Source organism: Camponotus floridanus, unplaced genomic scaffold (assembly GCF_003227725.1).
Source record: "Camponotus floridanus strain SB8 unplaced genomic scaffold, Cflo_v7.5 scaffold28, whole genome shotgun sequence".
NCBI classification, from domain to species: domain Eukaryota; kingdom Metazoa; phylum Arthropoda; class Insecta; order Hymenoptera; family Formicidae; genus Camponotus; species Camponotus floridanus.
Genome location: NW_020229414.1, coordinates 1,740,002 through 1,762,291, shown reverse-complemented (window position 1 = coordinate 1,762,291; position 22,290 = coordinate 1,740,002). Strand labels below are relative to the sequence as shown.

The 22,290-nt window shown below is 33.8% G+C and overlaps 1 protein-coding gene and 1 long non-coding RNA gene across 3 annotated transcripts in view; one reads left to right on the top strand and one right to left on the bottom strand.

The window, feature by feature from the left end:
• Positions 1 to 22,290, bottom strand: part of LOC105256715 (dipeptidase 1) — a 79,572-nt gene that overhangs the window by 41,768 nt on the left and 15,514 nt on the right. For both annotated transcript variants that reach the window (XM_011266896.3, XM_025409726.1), the window contains exons 3-5: positions 15,164 to 15,317; positions 7,333 to 7,465; positions 1,227 to 1,377 (exon numbers count right to left, since the gene is read on the bottom strand). In XM_011266896.3, the coding sequence (XP_011265198.1) occupies positions 1,227 to 1,377; positions 7,333 to 7,465; positions 15,164 to 15,317 (438 nt within the window). The remainder of the gene's footprint in view (positions 1 to 1,226; positions 1,378 to 7,332; positions 7,466 to 15,163; positions 15,318 to 22,290) is intronic.
• Positions 20,186 to 22,290, top strand: part of LOC112638284 — a 213,180-nt gene continuing 211,075 nt past the window's right edge. Inside the window, exon 1 of the long non-coding RNA XR_003122937.1 lies at positions 20,186 to 20,238. This is a non-coding gene — a long non-coding RNA (uncharacterized LOC112638284). The remainder of the gene's footprint in view (positions 20,239 to 22,290) is intronic.

Genomic DNA, 22,290 nt, shown 5'->3' with positions numbered 1-22,290 from the left:
TCGGAATAATATTCTCTCTGGAATAATTGACTTAAATATATCTCATTTTACTAACCATCACAAGTAATTTTATTAGAAAATTAAAATTTTACGAAACCTGAATATTTTGAAAGTGGATATATTAATTCACATAAAACTAGATAATCCATATAATACGATCTCATAAAAATCTCTCGATATTGGAATCGCCAGCTTTTTCAATTCGACTTTTAAAGGGCCGGAACTAGGAATTCTGAATTATTGTATAGACGTGCGCGAATATACACATATACACTGCATACATACACATACACGCACTCTGTGGTAACGTTGATCTTACGGTCCGTGCACGAACTATTATGGGAACTTTAATCCGTTTACGTTAAACGTTTTACTGCTCGCGTTCAAAGCGATAGCTTTTAATGCACGAGAAATGAACGAAACTGTGTACGGCTTCGAATTACTACCGTCGACCAGAGGGTATTTCACTTCAGGCAGAACGCGGATGAAAAGTCCCGGCTGTAAAGGCATCGATGATGGCACCGCAATGCTCAACGTTATTGCGCGGTTTGCGGCCCATTTTCAGCGACCGGACGATAAAGTTCTATCCTGGTAATCGCTATTCACGCATCAACGCGCATCCGGTGATCAATTTTTATTTCGACTACTGACTCTGACAACTTTTTCGTTCTATTCGATCTATTATACGCTCTCGCGGTACCAATATTTACGTTATTTTTGCGAAACGAGATACGAAATGCAAAAGCCTTGTCCGGTCTCCGAATTTTTGCGTTACAAACAACGCACTGTAACGACGAACTTTCTCAAACACATATTCCCAACGCGAAAAATACACGTATATGTATATATTTGAGATTTGCTAAATCAATTTTATCATTTGAAATCTGAATTTTGATCGTACGTGTAATTTTCTATCTTAATGAGATCATTTAGCATTTAGCGCGTTTAACGCCTCGATTTAAGCGAAATAGACTGGCTGCAGCGCGCGTGCACTTTGTGAAACTTAACATTATTAGAGTTTGAGCCTGTGTATGTGTATGTGTGTTCGCAAACGTATAACGGCGACAACCACATAACGAGATTGCAGCTCGTACGATCTCGCACGAGTGTAACATCGTGACGGGATGTCGGTGTAACGCGTTTTGCTTCTGGTTTCCTTATTGTCCCGCTTTACAGCACGACACTTTTATGACGTTTATGTCGCATTTCTGCGTTGGCACACTCACCAAGGCGTGTTGCACGTGTGCGTGAGGGTGAGATACCTGGCGCCGAGCTCGTACAGCATCCTCAGGACCGCCAGACTCGCCCCGACGGCGTGGCCCCCCTCCACCCCTATCAGACTCGCTAATCTACCCTCTTTGTGCGCCTTCTCGATACCTGAAATCATACGTTATAATTTAATTCGCGATCCCCGTTTGCTCATGATGTAATAGGCACAAATAATTTTGAGCCTTATTCGGAACTGAGCCCATCACTATTACGAGCTATTATTCTGACAGAATAGCGGTGAATTTGTATCACACGCGCCATTTGAAATCAATAAAGGAGAAATGTGTTCCAGACGCGTGCGTTAAATAGATAAATCCCGATAATATACATAAATGTGAACGTTTAAACTCTTCGACGAAACCTGAATCTAATTTATATTTTGTCCATTAATTTTTACACCATCGAAAGAATCTCATTTCCGTGATTTTTCGCGCGTAACGCGAGTGACACGTGAATCAAATAATATATAGCTGAAACACACCGTTACAAAGTTTCCCAGTCGTGCTCCCGATAAGTAATGCCGATGGTAAATGGATCTGAGAAAGTTTGCAAATTCTGTTTGCGCGTGACATTGGAAAACAACGACGAAGTCGCGCTGAAGCAACGTTTTCGATGGATATACGTATGCTCCGAAATTGTCGAGACGAAATATCGTTGGGGAAAAATACTTAAGCGCGATATTTCACCCGTGTGTTCCTCTTATTTCGTGCGAGACCGAGCGTAAACGATACGAATGTAAAATTCAATTACGACGCGCACAATGCACGACGCACGTGGTTTATAATTAAGCGAGCTTATCCGACGTCTCTGATCTCTTTGGATTAATTAAATCTTTCAAATTATCTGTCGTTATCGAATGTTTCATCGCGACGATCGTTAATTACATAGTATAAATAGAAGTTAATTAAGCCGATGATGATCTCGGGCCGCTAAAATCCAAAACCCGGAATCGATCGAAGAAAACTCAGGGGTTGAAGTTAGGGCTCTTAATCAACGGGTAATCGAGCATTTTGTCATTCCGCGAATTCGATTTGTGACGTTTAATCACTTAACCAAATTCGTCGGCACAAGATCCGGTCGATGGTATCGAGGAATTCAATTTCGCGGTATGCATCATGCGGATTTGATTAAAATACCTTATTGGGTACGTCGGTTTAGGGAGCGTCTTGCCATCAATACATTCGCATACAAATGCGTACAATTATAATTTTATCGGGTGTATAATTTTATCGTACCAATTCTTATTGCCCGCTTGAGCATACGTCAACATCGGCTTACAGATGAGTTTGATAAAAAAAAGCAACGTTATAATTTATCATCCAATTACAAAGAATTCACGGCAGCTAGGCGGAAGTAATACACTTGACGTCAACGGATTACCGCGCTTCTAAAAATAACATTCCGGAGCGAGGTAATATCACACACAAAAGCAGTAAACCGGTATACATAATACGACCTGTATGCTGCATCGTTACAATATACAAATGTGTGTATTTTTAATACGTTCTCATTTATTAATAAATATCTGTACGTATTATTCGTACATTGGTTCAACGATCGATAGTCAGATAATTATTAAAGAGTCCAGACAGATAATTGAAGAACTCAATGTAGGACTCTCTCTTGCATAAGAGAAAAATGACATTTTCAGAAATAAATTCAATTTTCTGGGTCAGTTATTTTTTTAAGTCGGAATTATTTTACTTAAATTTTTTGATGAGAAATAAAAGGCAAATTGTGTTAAAAAAGAAACAGAAATCGCATTATCTTTAACTAAATTGTTTTACATTCTTTTTTTTTTTTAGAAGCGGTGCGACTGCTCGCTGCGTTGGCACTGACGAATCGTAATTTTGTTCCCACTTGCGAAAGTTCGCGAAACGAAAGTTGCTAAGTAGAAAAGTGCCCTACTAAAATTTGCATACTTTTTAAATAATCCTCTTTTACAACGAAAGATCGTGGTACCTATCTTTCAATAGCCTTGTATGAAGACTTCCGACATGTCTATTTAAGTCACTTCAGATCCAAGAGGTCCTTCAACCCTCACGGAAGGTGAACCCTCCTCTTTCCTTCGTCTACGAACGTTAAAAAAGTTTAACAATGCGCATTTTTTCCCGCTCGAATCCCGAGTCAAACCGAATGTGTCACAGCGATGTCATTTGTCGTGGTGGGACGGCTTTAATTTTTCCCGTTGACATGGCCAGCGATTACGTTGTATTACGGCTTCTAATGAACGAATGGACAAAAAAGGAGCGACGCGAATAAAACGCGTGCTGTCGATGGGTCCTTGATTTAGTGCGCCTAGCGATTTATACTTTTGCACCCGCTCTCATGTAACGCTGATACATTTGTCCTGCGAATGTATCGGTTCGCCTGCTTTCATGGGTGTATGCATGTATCCTATGTCTGTACATGCATGCGAATGTATATGTATGCACTCGCACATATATATATATATATATATATATATATATATATATATATATATACATATAAGACGAGTGCTCTTCGACATTATCGGAGGAACTACGGAGCTCCATGGTTTCAGAACATTCTTCCATTTCTCGTGGAATTTCTCATCTTCCACGTTCTACCGGCACCCTTTCTTCCATCTGGCAGATTGCTTCCCCAAAGTGCTATATTTTGTACCATCTCGCGTGCGCGCGCGCATGGCGCACTCTTTTCGCGCGACTCCCTTTTCCAGTCGGAAGAGATAACGCGCTACCGATGTGCATAAAATTTGCATATAATTTTAAAAAGACGAGCATACGGTTTTCTTTACGGTGACATATGATCGTTTGTCTTCTTATCAACACTCACGTAATGCGCTGTGAATAAAGTAAAAGCGATGCTTCGAAAAATATGAATAAATACCGAGTTACGCGCGGAAAATGAAGTACGTAATTTTTTCCTTACGTATATCATAGGGAATGACAGATAAATACTGCTCCGAAAATTAAATGTCTTTTTTAATCAATTCAAATTTATTAATATATTTATATATACAATTCGCACCGAAATTTATTTCATCTAGGAAATGTCACTCTCGAGATACGTTTGACACTCTAAAATATCGCTCGAAAGCGCACTATAACGTCCGACGAAATTACAAGCAAATATCTCTGTGTCCTCTGAAATACCTTGGTCTTTTAATCAGCGGAGAGAAAGTCGCGATGGGGAATATGGGACTGTCGGTTTGGTACAATCAGATGTCCGTACATATGAATGTACATATGCGTATTTTAGGTTCATTTACATATGCATGTGAGCGGCGACATACAGTCGTCGACGTTCGGGGTTATCGAACGAAGTATATCGGTCGGCGTATCGGACCGACATTTTTCCATTCTGGTTGGAATTCACCATCCGGTGCATCTTTCTTGCGTTCCATCATCTTCTCATCGGATTTGCGTTACGCTTAGACAGCGCGCATTGTGACAGCGGGACAACGAAATCCAACGGCAAATATTTGCTCGCCAAATATAGAAATATTTTCTAGGAATTCTTGACGCGTACATATCTTTGCGAAATATGACATATTAAAAATAATAGAGATAGCAAGAAGAGAAAAAGAAAAAGAGAGAGAAACGTAACAGAAAAGAGAAATAACATAATAACAATAATTGAGATGCGGTTAAGAATTATGACAGGAATTTTATATTGTTTATTAAAAATGAGAGAAAAAGAATTTGACATATTCCAATAAAATTCACGAACCTGTGTGTGTGAGAAATTTCCTATACTATCAATCTCCAATTTATATTTAATAAAATGCACTTGAATTTTCTCTGTAATAATTCTCTAATAATTTTTCTAAATAACTCCGTCTCAGTAAGCTGTTTTTATATTATATAAATATCGTAAAATATTTGATAATATAATAATAACAGTCGATGTTGCCACTAGCGTATTTTATTATGTATATATATAATCATTTTATTTGTGTGCCGAAGCTGCAATTTGTGTTCTATAGTGTTTGCAATCAAAAAAGATTTCCCGTAATATTAATCTTGAATTGTTTTCATAGCAAGTCTTTGTCCAGGAATGCATACGTCAAAACGAAAACCAATCGATAAAGCATTAAGACTATTTACTGAGACTATCTTTGTTCGTTTTCTCGTTTTCTCGATGTCGCAGATTCATCACATTGTAGTCATTGCCTTTTTCTATCTTTTCTTTTACCGATTCAACATTTCTTTCATGTTTGAAGAAAAATGTCATCGGGGTTTTATGTATTTACGATATGGTAATATCTATTATGGTAATATCTATTATTTTTAAATGTTTAATAGTTATATAAATTAATAACATTCAACATTTTCGACCACTGCAATTTCTCGATGAATCAATTATTTGTAGATATTATTAAAATTAAATCATAATAAGAATTGAGACAGTTTAGATGACATAAATATTTGAAAATCATCTAGAATAAAAGCTTCTAAAAAGAAAAAAAGAAAACATCATATTAATATGTCTAAAAAATCTTTCAATGTTTTCTAAAATTCTAGAACTTTAATTTTTGGCATATTCATCAAAGTTTTAGTAAATATTTTTTTTTGGAAATGCTATATAATATTATTATTCAATCCAATTTATTAAAAAGCAATTACAAAATGGTAAATGACAATTTCGAAAGCTATAGCAATTTATTGTTATTATTGATAGATATGGAGCAAAAAGTGATGTACGAATTTATATATTTATTTATATAAATGTAATCTCTCTATACAAAATACACCATGAAAATATTATTGATGTGATATTGCTCTGCCATATTTTTATCAATACAAACGAAATTGGACTCTCGTAATTCTCTCTTTTTCTCTTTTTTTAAATTTTTCATGGAATCAGTAAATGAATTTCATTTTTCGTGCAGACTATTTCTCTTCAATTCGGTGATACATGTATGCGTAAAAGCTCCGTCTTTTCCGTGTAAAAATTTCTCTTCTAAAAATAAAGAAACGGCAGAAAAACCTCTCCCTTCAATCGATCTTATTACATTCTCGCCTTTTTCTAATCCTTTTGTGGAACTTCGCACCTGGAAAACTCGTCTGTTCTAGCGGATCGTTCCGAAATGGATTCGACGAGGTCGAAAGACACTTCAAGAGACATTCGAAAGATGCTTCTTACGTTGAAGGAGCGATTGCTCGTTTTCTGGTTCGCGTTTCTTCTTCACTATCTAAAGTGCATTCTAAATTTTTGAAAGGAAAGTCCATAACGAAAATGACGAAGAATGGAGAACGACGTTTCTCGCTGACACAGTACCAAAGGATCTCAAACATGTCGAGGACTCGAGCGGCAAATAGGTAATCCGATTCGATAATGAAAATTTAATGCTATAGCGATTTTGCCGGTTTCAAGCGGACACGGATAACATATTTCCACAGGGTACGGTTTAGTTATATTTTTATTTTCACGAATATCCATCAACGAAAAATGTCACACGGAGATTACAGGAGGAATGCGGACGTGTGGATAACAGCTGGGGAAAAAATTCATAGGTAGAGAATTCAAAAATCTGTTTAGCTGGACGAGAAGAAATCAACCATCGCATCAGTTTTATCTCCGTAATTTTAAACATCGTTAGCTCTGCAGAGAGTAAATTGATACAGCGAACAATTATGTAAGATTGATCCCGCGTCGAGTAACGCATTAATTTTCACGCGAAACTCGGATTATCAAGTAATATGGTCGGCATTAAAGGGTTAAGTGGAATATTCGTTGTAATCTGCGGTATAATAAATTCCCTGTCGAATGAAAAATAGCGAGTATTTTAAATTGATCGGCCTTCCAAAGTTCTCTCGCGGATCTTCGATCACATATTTTTCTGAGAGGCGAAGTGTCGATCGAGTGAGTGTTCAATCGAAAATATTTGAAATACTGAACGAAGTTGAGGTCGATTCGCGAACTGGCTATGTGCCAAATGTACATCGCGAGGCGAATTTTCATCCTCGCAAGTCGCGATGCTTTTAATGTTTCGGGCTACTATATCTCATGTATTCTCGATTTTATCTCGCTGCGTTCGCGATCTTATGAGTGCTCGGGAATAAAAAAATTACGAACCTTCTGCTGTGGTAACCAGGATCATATTTTCCTGATGCTTGTTAACTAATCGACGAATAAGGTCTATTTGTTCCAAGGCCAACTGCACCGAGTCAAGATGCTGTGACGAGCAGGGTACATATGCAGACCAAAACTGCAACAGTAAAACGGAAATATGTCAATTATTCAATTTATCAATTTGTTTGCTTAATCTACGAACATGTGTTGAATAATATTCTTAATTTCTTATTTTTAATATAAATATCATTATATAATGATATAGATTATATTTTATAGATTATACAACAAGCGAATGTAAATGATGATTATTATTTAATTATGTAAAAGATACATCAATTTTATATTGATAAACTCACTCGAAAATTCATCATATTAATGGATATATTATGACGATACTGAAATGTAAAGTAGACTATTTTCATGCTAAAGCTAAAATCGATAAAAAAGGTTGCGATTTATTACAAAGGATTACTTGTATTCAATATTGGCTCTCATGGGTTTATTCTAATTTAAAATACAATAACGTTAATCTCATTCGTATTCTAATTACGAGATATTTCTGACACGTTTAATGCTCCCTTTTAATCCAGCATCTGATAACGTTAGAAATATATAATTAAATGCACATTACGATAGTCTACAAACACGGGATAATTTGCATTTTAAATAACCGGGTATCGGCGGGGATCGTAAATAACAGAAACTTTAAGGGTCCCTTTGCGTAATGCATTCAAAAGCAAGAATGTAATGGCTCGATTTGTGGAATAATTTGGCTCTGAATGTACCGTCTTGTAAGGTTACGCTCTATGCATGACATCGTACATGACATTACAAAAAACCAACGCGACTTCAAAAAGGCACGCGATGCGGAGATCGCGATTTCTGTTTTTAACCGTCACGCGAGATCGTCGCGCGGCGATATAATTAGTTCTTTTGCTCGTTACGACATCCGTTTGACATTACAGAATTTATGTGCATACTTTAGCTGGTTATCCTTATAGTCCGTAAATTAAACAACACTGTGATTAGATTGCTTTTTTTTTGTTGCGCTTCATTATGTCCTTAAATATGCTTTTCTCCAAGAAAGCAGGAAAAAAAGAAGAGTAATTATACATGAAGTTAATAAATTTTCATAAAGAAAGAAGCGCTTGATATCTCGTCAGATGACACCGTCTGAACTCGGACATGATAAACATTAAGTTGGTGTTTTGTAATCGAAACTAGGACAAGAGGTGTCTTATTTTAGCGCAAATTTTTCGCACTATATTATGCACAAGTGCGCGCATCGCGTCGTCGGCGAGAAGTTTTATTCAACAATGCGGAAGAAATTTATGCTTGAGGCGTGAAATTACCGTCGCCGCGTCGTAAATCAGCGGACGAGAAGAGGCACGAGGGGATTCTTCCGGTTTTTCTTTCAGTATCGCTTCGGTCTGCAGTTGACGGGAATTGCACCGTCGCGAATCGCGAAGCCGCCGACGACGTCGCGAATAGTGACGACTTTAATCGCGCGCGATGCCAGCAGCCGTAATTACGGTTCGGGACTCGGGTATTTCGAGTACTTCGGTGACTTTTAGCCGCGAGACGGCTAATTGCGACGCGTAAATAATTCAACGGTAGAGAGCGGAAAGTTCGGCCTACGCTCGCGGTTTAATGTCGGTACGCCAAACGGAAACTGCACAAGACGGAACAACTTTTAACTCGTAATTGCTCTTGTACATATAGTCGAATGATTACTTGCGGAGAGCAAATACAGCCGTCGAAAAAATAAAAAAAAAATGTAAACTTGACGTTATATCGAGTATATACGCGCGGTATTTACTTAACGAGCGCATTATCGTGCCAGACATGACATCTTTCGTGTCTAATGTGCTGCACTCACGTGTACTACATTATTTAAGATTACAGGAATTATATATGATTATCAATGAATAAAATATCATTCGCCATTAATGGCCTTTTTTTCATTCTTTCTTAGGATAATTATGGAGAAATATACGTTCATATACGCAAACAAGCACTATTTCGAGTTCGCAATTGCATTCCCGTTATCAGCAATTCCAATTCTAGATGCGAAATCTTAATTTCAAATGTCACGATGGAAGAAACTTGATTTCAAAAGATGAACAACGCCACGTAATCTTACATCAGAGAAAATGCAGGGATATTAAGCGAAATATACCGACGTCTGTATTAGTGGTACAATCGCTCCTCGTATTCCCCCTCACGATACTGCAAGGAGGCAGTTACCGCAGCATTTTAGGTCAGACATTCACAAAACATGTTTTCGTATGTGTATATAATGTGTATGTATGTGTGCGAGCGGTTCCTCTTTTCCCTTCCGTACCTTTCTCAGCTGCGCGCAAGAACGAGCAGTAGTTGTGGCGAGTTTTAGGTCAGACGTTCGTAAAAATACTCTCCTCTCTGCGTGTATACAACGTGTCGTATCTGCGATTCTACTTAAAGGCGAACTGTGCTTGTAAGGACCCCCTGCTCTCTCTTTCATTCTCTTTTTCTTCCTCTTTTTTTCTCTCTCTTTATCTCTCTCCCTCTCTTTTTTCTCTCTCTTCCTCTCGCCGTAGTACGAGATAAGTTTTAGCAATCTTGTAGCCGCGCAATGCGAACTGGCTATTAAGACGGCCGTTTTAACTTACCTCGCGGAGATCACTTGGCGAAAAACCGCGCACGTGAAAATCGATTTAAAAAATTGCTTCCTTTTTTTCTTATCGTGTTACTTTATTAATCCTCGCATCTGGCACCGTGTAAATTTTAAACGTATTTCGTATCGCGTTGTAATGTACGGATTCTCTCTCGCGAGCTTCTCGCAATATTAGAATCGCAAAAATACCGCTCTCTATTTTATCTACTACTTGAGAACACAATACGGACTATATAAAAATAAACGAACTATATAAATATACGAAATATATAAAAGTAAAATAAATACTTTTAAATATTAATTTTTTACAAAAAATAATAGTTTACAAATGTTTTGTTATTATTTGGCGAATTTATCGATATTGAAATCATTCGTATATTTGATCGATTTAATTGTACTTTTATTGCTACTCGTTTAGTTATTGAATGTTAAAATATAACAAAAAATGGAAAAGCAAAAATTCAATTTAATAACAATTGTCGAAAAAGAGAGATAAAAAAAAACGTGTTTTGCCGCTGGCGTTACATCTTCCCCATCAATCTTTTTACAATGGATCTAATATTTCGAAACAACTACAGGAAACGTAAATTTTCTCCCGTCTTACCTCAAATTGCTTCTCTTGCTGCGAAGTCGCCGAAGGTGTAACGCAAATTCCCACCGAGAGACGCGATAAATCGGGTAGCTTCGGCTCATCTCAAGTTGAAATGCACTTTCGTGATTTGTGATGTGCTGGAAATGCCGAGAATCTCGCGGATAGACAGCCCGAGGGTTCAAACGTACTTGTATCGATTCTTCAAGTATTTTTCGGATTTTACGATGCGTAATGTACTGTGCATGAGATCATATTGGGGAAGTGTGTTTTGGCTTTCATTTGTATTAGATCTCCATTAAATGAGAATAAAATGTGTACATTTCCGAGAAAATAATTTTAACAAAAATTCATATTCAAGAAACTAAAATTTATATTAATACGTAATAACAAAAGAAATTGATACTTTTATTTTTTCTAATTTTGATGCGAGTTTGATTGAGAAAGCTTGTATGTTTGTCAAAAAGGGATTATTAGAAGGGAAAATCTTGTCCACGTCGCGATATTATGTAAGATTCTATGTAAGTCGACAGCACGCGATCAATGGAGTAACCTTTCACAGTGGATACCAGTCAGTCCGTTTGAATTAACCAGGACAGTGATAGATCGAGGGGCCCCGGTTTGGTTACCGTATATATGTATATGCGTTATATATACGTGTTATGTGCATGCATGTGTATGCGAGTTCGTCCCAATGGACATAACCGAGTGGTTATCCCTTTCGTCCTGACGTTGGCAGACTGGATACCTTAAGGGATCTGTTGAGGTCGGAACATAATCCGAAATATATATAGTATGAACAACTCTCATGCTTTGCTTTCCCTTTGATATTCTCTTCAGTATCGCTATGCTGTTAATATATTTTTAAATAATATATTTTTAGAAAATTATTAAAAAAATTAAAAATGATCGATGAAAATAATATGCATATTGAATAATATTATAATCGTTATGCGGCTTTATTATTATTATAATACGGTGTTCTACGTGTAATATCACCTTTTATTCAGATTAATTATAAAATTCTCGCGTTTCCATTTTAATCGCGTTATTAATGATTCGCGTATAAATGTGATCTATTTATATTTAAAAAAAAAACTCTCGCGCAATTATCCGACCATTATGCATTGCGTTATCATTCTCATAATTTTTTTTATGCGATTACGAGCTACAGCTTGCGCATCTCGTGTGATCGCAGATTGGCATTAATTATGAAAAATTGCTCGTAACGCATTATGCTGCCTCGCGCGGTAAACACGACTATGCGCTCTACTACGTCATTATGCATCAGATTAATGTTTCATTTAATAACATTAATGATTTCATTACATTATGATGGTAAATGACGCGCATTTACACGTCTTCTCATTAGCGGTGGATGCTCGCCCGTTCCCTTCTTCCCTTCTTGTTTGAAAGTAAACGGATATCTTAGCGTTAAGGTGAGCGAGCAAGACCCCGATTCTTTTCAAAGGTTTCGTTCCATTTTTTGCGCTTTAAGGGCCGACTTTTCGAATCGCGCCCCAACCCTTTTATTCATGGCACTTCGCTCGTAGCTGCCATAACTGCGCGTCTAGACCGGCTCCTAATGGCTGAATCACGCGCCAAGACTGTCTTACTAACGAGAACGCTGGTATTTTCAAAGGTCTCTCGAGAAATTTTGCCTCTCACCGACGGGGAATATATCGGGTGATCTTCGATATTACGCTTTTATCCGACACCGCTCGGAAACATTCAATTTCTGTGCATCCCGCTGCGCGCCAAAGTTCCATTGTAACTGAAAGTTTCACGTCGATGTAACCTCACGCGATATATTATTTATCTCTACCAGCGTCGCAACGAGTTGCTGCAACGCGAGTAACGCGTTCGTGTTAATTCGTAATGCGTTTTAACAGATCTCGCACGTATTCCCGTACGAGGTCTCGAATCTCGTTTGAAAAAGCATGGATTTACGCGAAGGACGCGAGGCGCGCAGGCACCTCGAAAATGAATATCGAGAGACCGAAATCCTGTAATCCTCCTTCCGATTTAATCCGAGATTCAATGCATTTAAGAATGTATATATCGCGCTTCGTATACGCTGCGTTTCCGCGGTCGTTCGATATCGGCTCTCTTAAATGGATTCCAGGACCGCTATATCGTACTCGTAACGGGTCTATGACCGGTATACCGGCTATTACCGTGCTATCCAGTCGCATTGCTTATTTAATACGAGCCAAGAGCCTCGTTTGAATGAATCCCGAGCTATATGTATCGACGATTTACATATATGCAGCACGTTCCGTCAAATTCAACGTTCGAGCACGTTTCGGAGGAATATTTTTGTGTCTTCGTACGCATTCCCTCTCGCGAAACTTTCCATCGGGTTACTTTGCCTGCGCGTATATGCGACTATGTGCGACTCTTGTCTTCATCTCTTCTTTAACTCTCGACTATGTACTTCATGTCTTGAATACCGTAAATAAATTCCCCGCTTTTGTTCTCTTTTGAGAATTGCTTTAAATGCAATAAACTCGCGATACGTACAAAGGAAGATTTTTGATAATGAGAATGCTTCAAATTGTAGGAAGTCTTACCATTTAAAAGAATTTTCGTGCAATATCTGCCGCGAGTGTTTATATCATTCATATGCATTTATTATTATGTAATATTTAATTCAGATACATTTTTAATTTCTTATTGTTGGATTATTCTCATACCTGGGAAAGTCATATGTTTAATAATGATAGTATGTATCAAATTCTCTTTTATAAACCGTTTATTATCCTGATCTTTTCACTTTTTAATTTTTCGTAGCAAATTACTCTAGACAGCCTTAGATGTACTCAGGAGCCATTCTCGATAGACATCCCACGTGCAAAGTTTCGCGCGCTATGTCGAAGTTTATACAAAACGATACCGTAAGCCATAGGAGAAAGATTTTCGTGAGATTAATCGAAGGTATTTCGGGGTAGAGGGAGGAGAAACCGATCTTGTCGTGGTAAATTTTCGGCGGCGCGTGAAGCACGGCGGGCAACCGAAGGAAATTAATTGCCCAAGTTCGCCTCGATTTTCCTCGGGTCGTTAAAGAGCCGTTTCCGCCGTTAATTGAACCAAGAAGCGATTTTTTATGACCAGATCTTAATTGCGATTTTAGATTAATCCTCGGTTATTAACGATCTCTCGGTGAAAGCGTCGCGCGCGAAAGCTTTAACTGCGCGATCGGAAAGAACCGAATTTATATTCGTTAAATTCCCACGGCTTAAAAAAAGAGATCAGATCCGCTGGTAATTCACGTTAATCGGAAAATTTTGTCCACGAAATTGTTCCAGACGATGTAACACGATAGATAGTTAATTCCGTCACTATAACATGTTCACAGATGTTTTTTATTATCCTGGTATTTCATAGCATATTTCGTAGCGTGTAATCCTCTTTGTGATGTAAATTTTATCGTATCGGTTAAGATAGAATTTACGCGATATTTGCGCAAATTCGCGTATTGGGATATTTCAAACTTGCAAGCGTTACGCATTAGTGTTTAACTAAGCGTAGACACGAAATCTTCGTAAAATCGATTAATTGCTATTAGGCGCGGCACCGCAGCTGTTTGATTTATAGCGGAGTTACGTACACAGCACGCCATAAATTAATAATCCCATGCTTGCCATGAACAAAACAGGCTTCACAGAATACGATGTACATTTCATTGAACGGCCAATTGCATGGGATTCTAAGAGTCAGGCGCTTAAATTTAAATCAGATAGATCAGATTAACGTGACTTTAAATTAGTTATAAATGTCGATGATTCTACAGGTCGAATTCTACGTGCGAACATTTAATTGCAATTTGGCGGTACTGTAGCTTCGAATGACATGCGATTCCCTCATTCGCGTGGATTTAATTTTCACTCACGGGCTGCGATGAAGTTGGTGAAAATAGTATGTTAAACTCGACTAATTGCTTGGTTTGTTTACGAAAACTGAGAAAGATGAAAATTATTCCACGATGAGGTTATTTTTATTTTTTTTGGTGATATAATATGATGTACATTTTTGTTACTAAGAGTAATATAATTATAATTTAATTATAAATTTATGTCTCTAGTGTGAGAGCAGAATTATGATTTTTAAAAACGATACAACAATAGAAATATTCGTGAGCGTAATGTATATACTTAACGCAATTAAAATTGTAATAAAAAAATTACCATATCTGATACGCGTAGCTTTACGATAATTTTTTCAAGTATTTAATTGTATTACATAACTATTATTTGTATTTATGTATAATTTGTTCAATTTCACATAATCAAAAGTATTCAGTTACACATCATTATAAAGTCAAATCAAATTTGAAAGCCTCAAAGCATTATTGGACTTTATTTTCGAAATCGAAGCCGCTTTTTCGCGATGTAAATATTAATAGCAATTAATTATAATAGGTAATTAATTATAAAGATCGAATGTTTGATATTGGTTAGAAGATTTTCAATCAGTTATTATATATACAATCATACATTCAATCAGTTCAACGATTGGTCGGACGAACTTTAGCCCAAGTAATAACTTCGGGGAACTCCTGTTATTGCCGTTATTATTAAACTCACCTGCGCTGCAACCATGCCTTCCTTCAATCTCTTGAGATCTGTGTGGCTCCAGGCGCTTCGTGACCAAGGATGAGTGTCCCTCAGGTCATCAAACCTGAACTCCCTCAGCTGGTTCTTCAAAAACTTTCGTATGTTCCAGGGTAGGTCGTTGTGTCTGAACAAAAAGGAAAAATATTGATCGATATGTTCATGAGTTTTATGTTCTTTAAACTTTTTAAAAGCTAAACATGACATATTACCATGTGTCAAGCAGTTGAGAGAGAGAGAGAGAGAGAGAGAGAGAGAGAAAGAGAGTGAGAGAATAAATTTATTTATGAAACACGCATTCTTTATGTATGACAAGGAATATATTTCGCGTTTATCAAATACCTCTTTTCCAGTAAAATTGTTTGGCTAGATTACACGAAAGTGCATACTTTTCCGAAGAAAAAGCTAAACATTGCAATGCAATTATTAAATAAAAAGGAAATATTTTAAACGAAATATTTTGTCAGAATATTTCGTCGTTCAAATTATTTCGTCAAAGATATTTGCTTTTATTTTACGCATTTTCTGCTTAATTGCGTTAATTACACTTGAAACGATAATGTTCGATGTTGTTCTGGAATTTCATTTTATAATGTAGCCAAAGGAACTCTAGATGGCTAAAGTTTGGTCTTTACAACAACATTACGTGATGTCCAACTTGCGGTAGACTCAGTAGCTGTTGTATCAAACTTATTTTCCATAAAGTTACAAGGGATGCTTCATGGAAATAAGAAATGTGTCTGCATTCTTACTGAGATGAGACATGAAGTCAATTCACTGACATGCTGCATATTAAGTTTCTTTTTCCAAGATAAGTATAACTATCGTATAACTTTTATTTTCTTGAAGAAAATATAAATTTTATACACGCGCAGTATGTGACTTTAATATATTATATATAAATAGAATAAATAAAGAGAAACAGAAAGAGAGAGAGAGAGAGAGATTTTGCATGCAAAATGAAGATCGTTAAAAAAATAGCTCATACTATTTTAGATTGATTTAATTTATGTAAATGATACTCGAGAAATAGAGAGAATTATTGTATAATTTATTTTTAAAACAGCTGATTTTTAAAACAGCTGACAAGAAACAGAAATTGATTGTAAAATATCGCTTTTTATTTCGATTAATTAAATTTATTTGTCATCGAATTAATAGACTGTCGCATTTCGTAGTAATTTTATATAATTCATATCCATCAAAATTTTATAAAGGACTGCTAAAATATAATTCAATGTCAATCTTGGCATCTATTGTCGCTGGTGTAAAATTGCTGTTGTTCATGCATTTTTTCATGAGATATTTTTAGTTTTCTTTTATCACGAATAATGGCAGGAAAAATGTCATAAAGATATAACATGTTGTCAGTTAATATGCCCACGGAATTATGTAAGATATATATTAATATTTATAAATGGTAATGTTTTTTGAAACAGTATTCGCGTCACGCACAGTTAAACGAGAGACACCTGGTCATTACACGTCGCGAACGATTAGTGTCAAGACGTACTGAAATTGTTCTGAATATTTTTTTTTTATTTTATGCAAAGAAGAAACTTACAATTGGAAACGAATGTTAGAAGAGTTAATTGCAGAGCTGTAGACCGAATTGTTGTAAGTATTATGTAAGCTGTGTGTAGACCAGGCTTGGCTTATATACGTACTGAAATTATTATACGTTCTCAATATTTTTTTTTATTTTATGTGCAAAGAATGAAACTTGCAATTGGAAACGAATGTTAGAAGAGTTAATTGCAGAGCTGTAGACCGAATTGTTGTATTATGTAAGCTGTGTGTGGGGGCTTGGCTTATATATACACAGTTGATATTTTTCTGTTCAATTTCCTTCAGAAGGATCCAAGTTAAATCAAACTTTGCCATATTGTGGCAGTTATTTCAGCAATCAGAAAAATGGAGGCGATTTCATTGTTACTCCAACTGTTCTTGAGTTGCATCCTATTAGGATTGATTATGTTTGGAATTACTGAAGCTAATCCTATACCACAGGGTGCGTGGACTACAATTTTGCAACCATTTCTCGGACCATGGGGATGGGGAAAATAAAAATGGTAAAAAATTTGATTAAAATAAGATATAAATAAATTAATAAAATTATTATAAATTTTTCTTCATATTTTGTTAGAAATTCTGTCGAATGAAAAATCATTATCAAAGAAAAATTCATTTTTTCTAAATAGCACATTTTATTATATATTTCAAATTTGAAAGTTATTACATTTAATATTAGAGTTTCATTAAATGGCGAAATTAGTTAATTGGTTTTCAATTTTTTCATTTAAACACAGTTATGATGTTTGCTTGTATTATTACATTATTACAATGTGAAATAAAATTTTATATTATCTAGAATGTTTTTTTTTATAAATAATTTCAATTTTGACTGTATTATGTAATATGATTTTGTTTATATTAATAATAAAAAATTTTAATAAATTTTAATATATTTTATTTTCTTTATAGATATTATATATGTAATATCTTTTTTCAATCTATTATGAAGACACGGCTACGAAATCAAACAAGGAATTTTTCTTCACAATTTTGCAGTAAATATAATCTTCGTAGTAAATAGTATTTTAAGAAAATGTACACTCGAACGTCTCCTCTTTTATGTGTAAAATTATTGATTTTTATGTTGTAAATATCTTGTTTATATGACAAATTAGACATTGTCGTAAATTGTAAAAATAGTTCGAAGAAATAAATAATATTAAATAAAAAAAAGATTTGATTTAATTTATAAATAACAAACTAACACAATACGAGCGAACTTAATATTTCCAATAAGTGTGATGAGAATAATATATAATTTTTTCTCATTTGCAAGGAGATAATAAGATAAATTAATAAATTATACTTCGAAAATGCATTAGAAGTGAATGAGTTTTTTCAAATTTTCAGAATTGTGTAAAATATGTATGTTGTTACATAGTTAAATAACAATTTATATATATAATAGTGCTTTTCATAAAATGTTTAGACATATATTAAAAAGCATTAATTGTATTATATAAATAACTAGAATTAAATGTCTTTAGTATTCAATTATCGAAATAAATATTAAAAAAGAATTCTAAACCAAATATTTTTGAAAATATGTAGGCGAAAGTATTCTAAAATGAAAATCAAAACTAATAATTTTTTGACATTTTAAAGGATTTTAATATATTAAAAAAAAAAGAAAATAATTAGTTGCAATATCTTATAAAATTGCCTTTGACAAATTGCCTTCGAATAATTTTTTTTATTAGAAAATATTCTAATTATAGTTTCGGATTTATTTTCATATGCCGTAGAATATGTCTATTAAAATTTTTTGATACCTTAATAGATTTTAATAGATGTTTCTTCTCTCTCTCTCTCTCTCTCTGTAGTACATATATTATAGACATATAAAATATAATAAATATAAGAAATCATAATATATATTGTTAGTCATTAAAATAATAACACAATGTATATACTACAACTTTAATCTAACAGTATATATAAATATATTTCAATCATAACGAGTAAATTTTAATGATAAATATTTCAATGATAAATGATTTCCGAATGTGTATATTAAGTGAAAATATGTGCGACATATCATACAAAATCGCGCGCGTTTAATCTTACATACAACAATAATAAAACTAAAGCTGCTACTTCGCGTTGTGACGCCTCAAGCACCAGAACGTAAGGTCGAAGTTATTCCGCATTTTTCGTGATTTTATACACAAAGAGTGACTTGTGATTGAGAAGCAACGTAGGAAGGATCGACTGCAATATCATATAAGCTAGGATTATTGTAAGTAATCGTGCATTTCAATGGTTGTAATAATATTTGAGAATAATCGGTACGTCTTTAACCTAACCTCTTAGCTACGCAAGAGTTTTTTCAAGTCCAGTAATATTTTCAATTACAATATTTAAATGTATCTCAATTAAACGTTTCATGAACACAATTACTGCCTTGACTCGTTATTTCAATGTATTGATTATCATAAAATAATGTAAGTGAAATAATAGCGAAAAGTTCCTATGGATTATTTTTAACTCTCGAACGTGTACGTAATTGATAATTACTTATTGTTAGTCAATTTGTTATGGAACACGATCTGCACGATGTATGCATAATCGAAATTCTATATTTCCGCGGATAATGATCGTAGTAAAATAATAAGTAATGTGCATCGTAATTAATTTCTCTTTCTATTTGTAATCTATCGTGTTTTTGATGCCCGCCAATTCTTTTCGTTTATTTCATATCAATCATTTTATGTGTAATAATTATACAATTGTTATTATTATATTAATTTACGTTTGATGGTGACTGAGATTATAATGAGACGGAGTAATTGGCGAAAATCACGAAAGAATATCGAAAGTATTGAAAATTAAAAATTGCCGAGAGTCGGAAGTGTTAAAAACCGGAGATGTTTAAAAGCGGGAGAGTCAAAAATTGAGAATATTAAAAATTGGAAACGTTAAAAATATTAAAAATGCCGAAAGTCGAAAGTCAAAAATCGGATCTGTTGAAAATCGGGAGTGTCGAAAATTAAGATTGTGCAAATATTATTAATTTGGTGATTTTAAGGTGTCTTCAGATCTATTCTCGGATATCAACTTGATTCTAAAAGCTGTCAAAGTTGTACGTTAGCTAAATATTAGTCAGTACTAATAAGTACTTGATTTAAATTTAAAGTTTATTGCTTGAATATTAAAATTATTTATCTTTTAGATTTTTATATGTATAGTACAAAAATCTTAAAAGTCAATTTTTCGTCTATAGTTTTTCTAAATATTACCTTCATTAATTCAGAAAATAATGTTAATTTATATATTTCATTACAAAAAATAAAGAAATTAATTTTAAAAAATTAATAATCATGAGTTTATAAACAAAATTCTTGAAAATAAAATTAGTTGATATTTTTTATGTATATAAAAAATATTGTGAATTACAAATAACGAATTAAACTTGTTTCAGCAGGGTTCAGGTGTAGCCGACGCCGATGTAATTTGGTGACTGAATTTATTTGGTGAGTGAATTTATTTGTCACATATATATATATAATTATATGTATAGTAATATCTGAATTTGCATAATATAGTTTTATCCGAATATATTAAATAAATATATAATATTGAAAATCATGTATGAAAATTAATAATTAAATTATATATACAGGGTGTCCCATTTTAATGCCCCACCCCAAATAACTTTCTTATTTTTAATTTTAGAAAAAGATGTTTCAGACAAAAGTTGTATGGTTTCGAGGGGGACATAAGATGGTACCATTAATTTGATCTTGAAGAGTCACATGAAGGTTACGTGAAGATCATTTTCAATTTCTTAAATGGAACACCCTATATATTTTTGCATATTCTTGTAGCTTATCTCGAGAGCTTTCCAAAACACTATAAATAAACATTTTTTCATCAAGTACGTTTCGAGTAATGAGGCTTGAAATCATTTCTTAATTTTATATAAACCATAAAATATCTTGTAAAATATTCATTTTTTGATTATCTTACCTTAATACTTTTATGTACAAAATAATGAGAGAAATCCATTGGTGCAAAGAAAACATACAGTTGTTTTTAAGAAAAAAATATGTAATTTGCAATTAACAATTCCATATTTTTTCTTAAAAACAACTGTATGTTTTCTTTACACCAATTAATTCCTCTCATTATTTTGTACATAAAAATATTAAGGTAAGATAATCGAAAAATGAATATTTTACAAGATATTTTATGGTTTATGTAAAATTAGGAAATTACTTCAAGCCTCATAATTCGAAAAGTACTTGATGAAAAAATGTTTATTTATAGTGTTTTGGAAAGCTCTCGAGATAAACTACAAGAATATGCAAAAATATATAGGGTGTTCCATTTAAGAAATTGAAAATGATCTTCACGTAACCTTCATGTGACTCTTCAAGATCAAATTAATGGTACCATCTTATGTCCCCCTCGAAACCATACAACTTTTGTCTGAAACATCTTTTTCTAAAATTAAAAATAAGAAAGTTATTTGGGGTGGGGCATTAAAATGGGACACCCTGTATATATATATATATATATATATATATATATATATATATATATAATTTAATTATTAATTTTCATACATGATTTTCAATATTATATATTTATTTAATATATTCGGATTATATATATATATATATATATATATATATATATATATATATATATAACCTAGATATATTCTTTTAATTACGTAATCTGTGAGATGTAGAGTCTACTCGAGAATCTATTTCAAATTTCAATATTAAAATTTAACAGCAAATTATTGTGATGAAAAAGCAGATATTTAATTTAAATAAAAAAATCTGGTAATAACGGTTTTTTTAATTAACATTTTAATATTTTAAACTATAAAATAAAGAATTTATTATTTGTAAAAAATTATTTATCAATAATGAAAAATTTTGACTAATAAACAGCAACGTTGAATGATGAGAGAAAAAATTCAAACATATCGAATATTACACTAGATTCTTTATGCTTTATTTATATGTGAATTTTTGTATATTTTGCAACTTTGGGTATTACTATACTTTTTAGTTTTTCAATGCATATGGCTTACGCATTTTGACAGATGTTTTGTCATTCTAACTTAATTTAACATAAATTAGTTCTATTTTCCTGGAGACTTTTGCGCGTTCCAATTTTCGTGAAATATAGTATATTTACATATTTTTTCCATATAACTTCAGTATTTAATGACAATTAGATAAAATTACAATCTTTACTCTATAATTTAATTTTCGATAATCTATTTTTGGGACATATTTAAAACGTACTCAGTTGCATCAAATTTTGCTACATGACTATATTTCGTTAATTCAAAACGGAAAATATGTATTCTCTCGAGAGATGAAAATTTCTTTGTCTTTCTTCGTGTTGTAACAATCGCTGACGGTATAATAATTATCTAATTAGCTCAAGACGCAAAATTGACAAACTTGTCGTATCGAAACGTCAAATATTCTTTGCATTTCTGGAATTTACTCTAATCGTAAGTCAGCAGACAACGGCATAGTTTAACGTAAAGGAATTTCCGG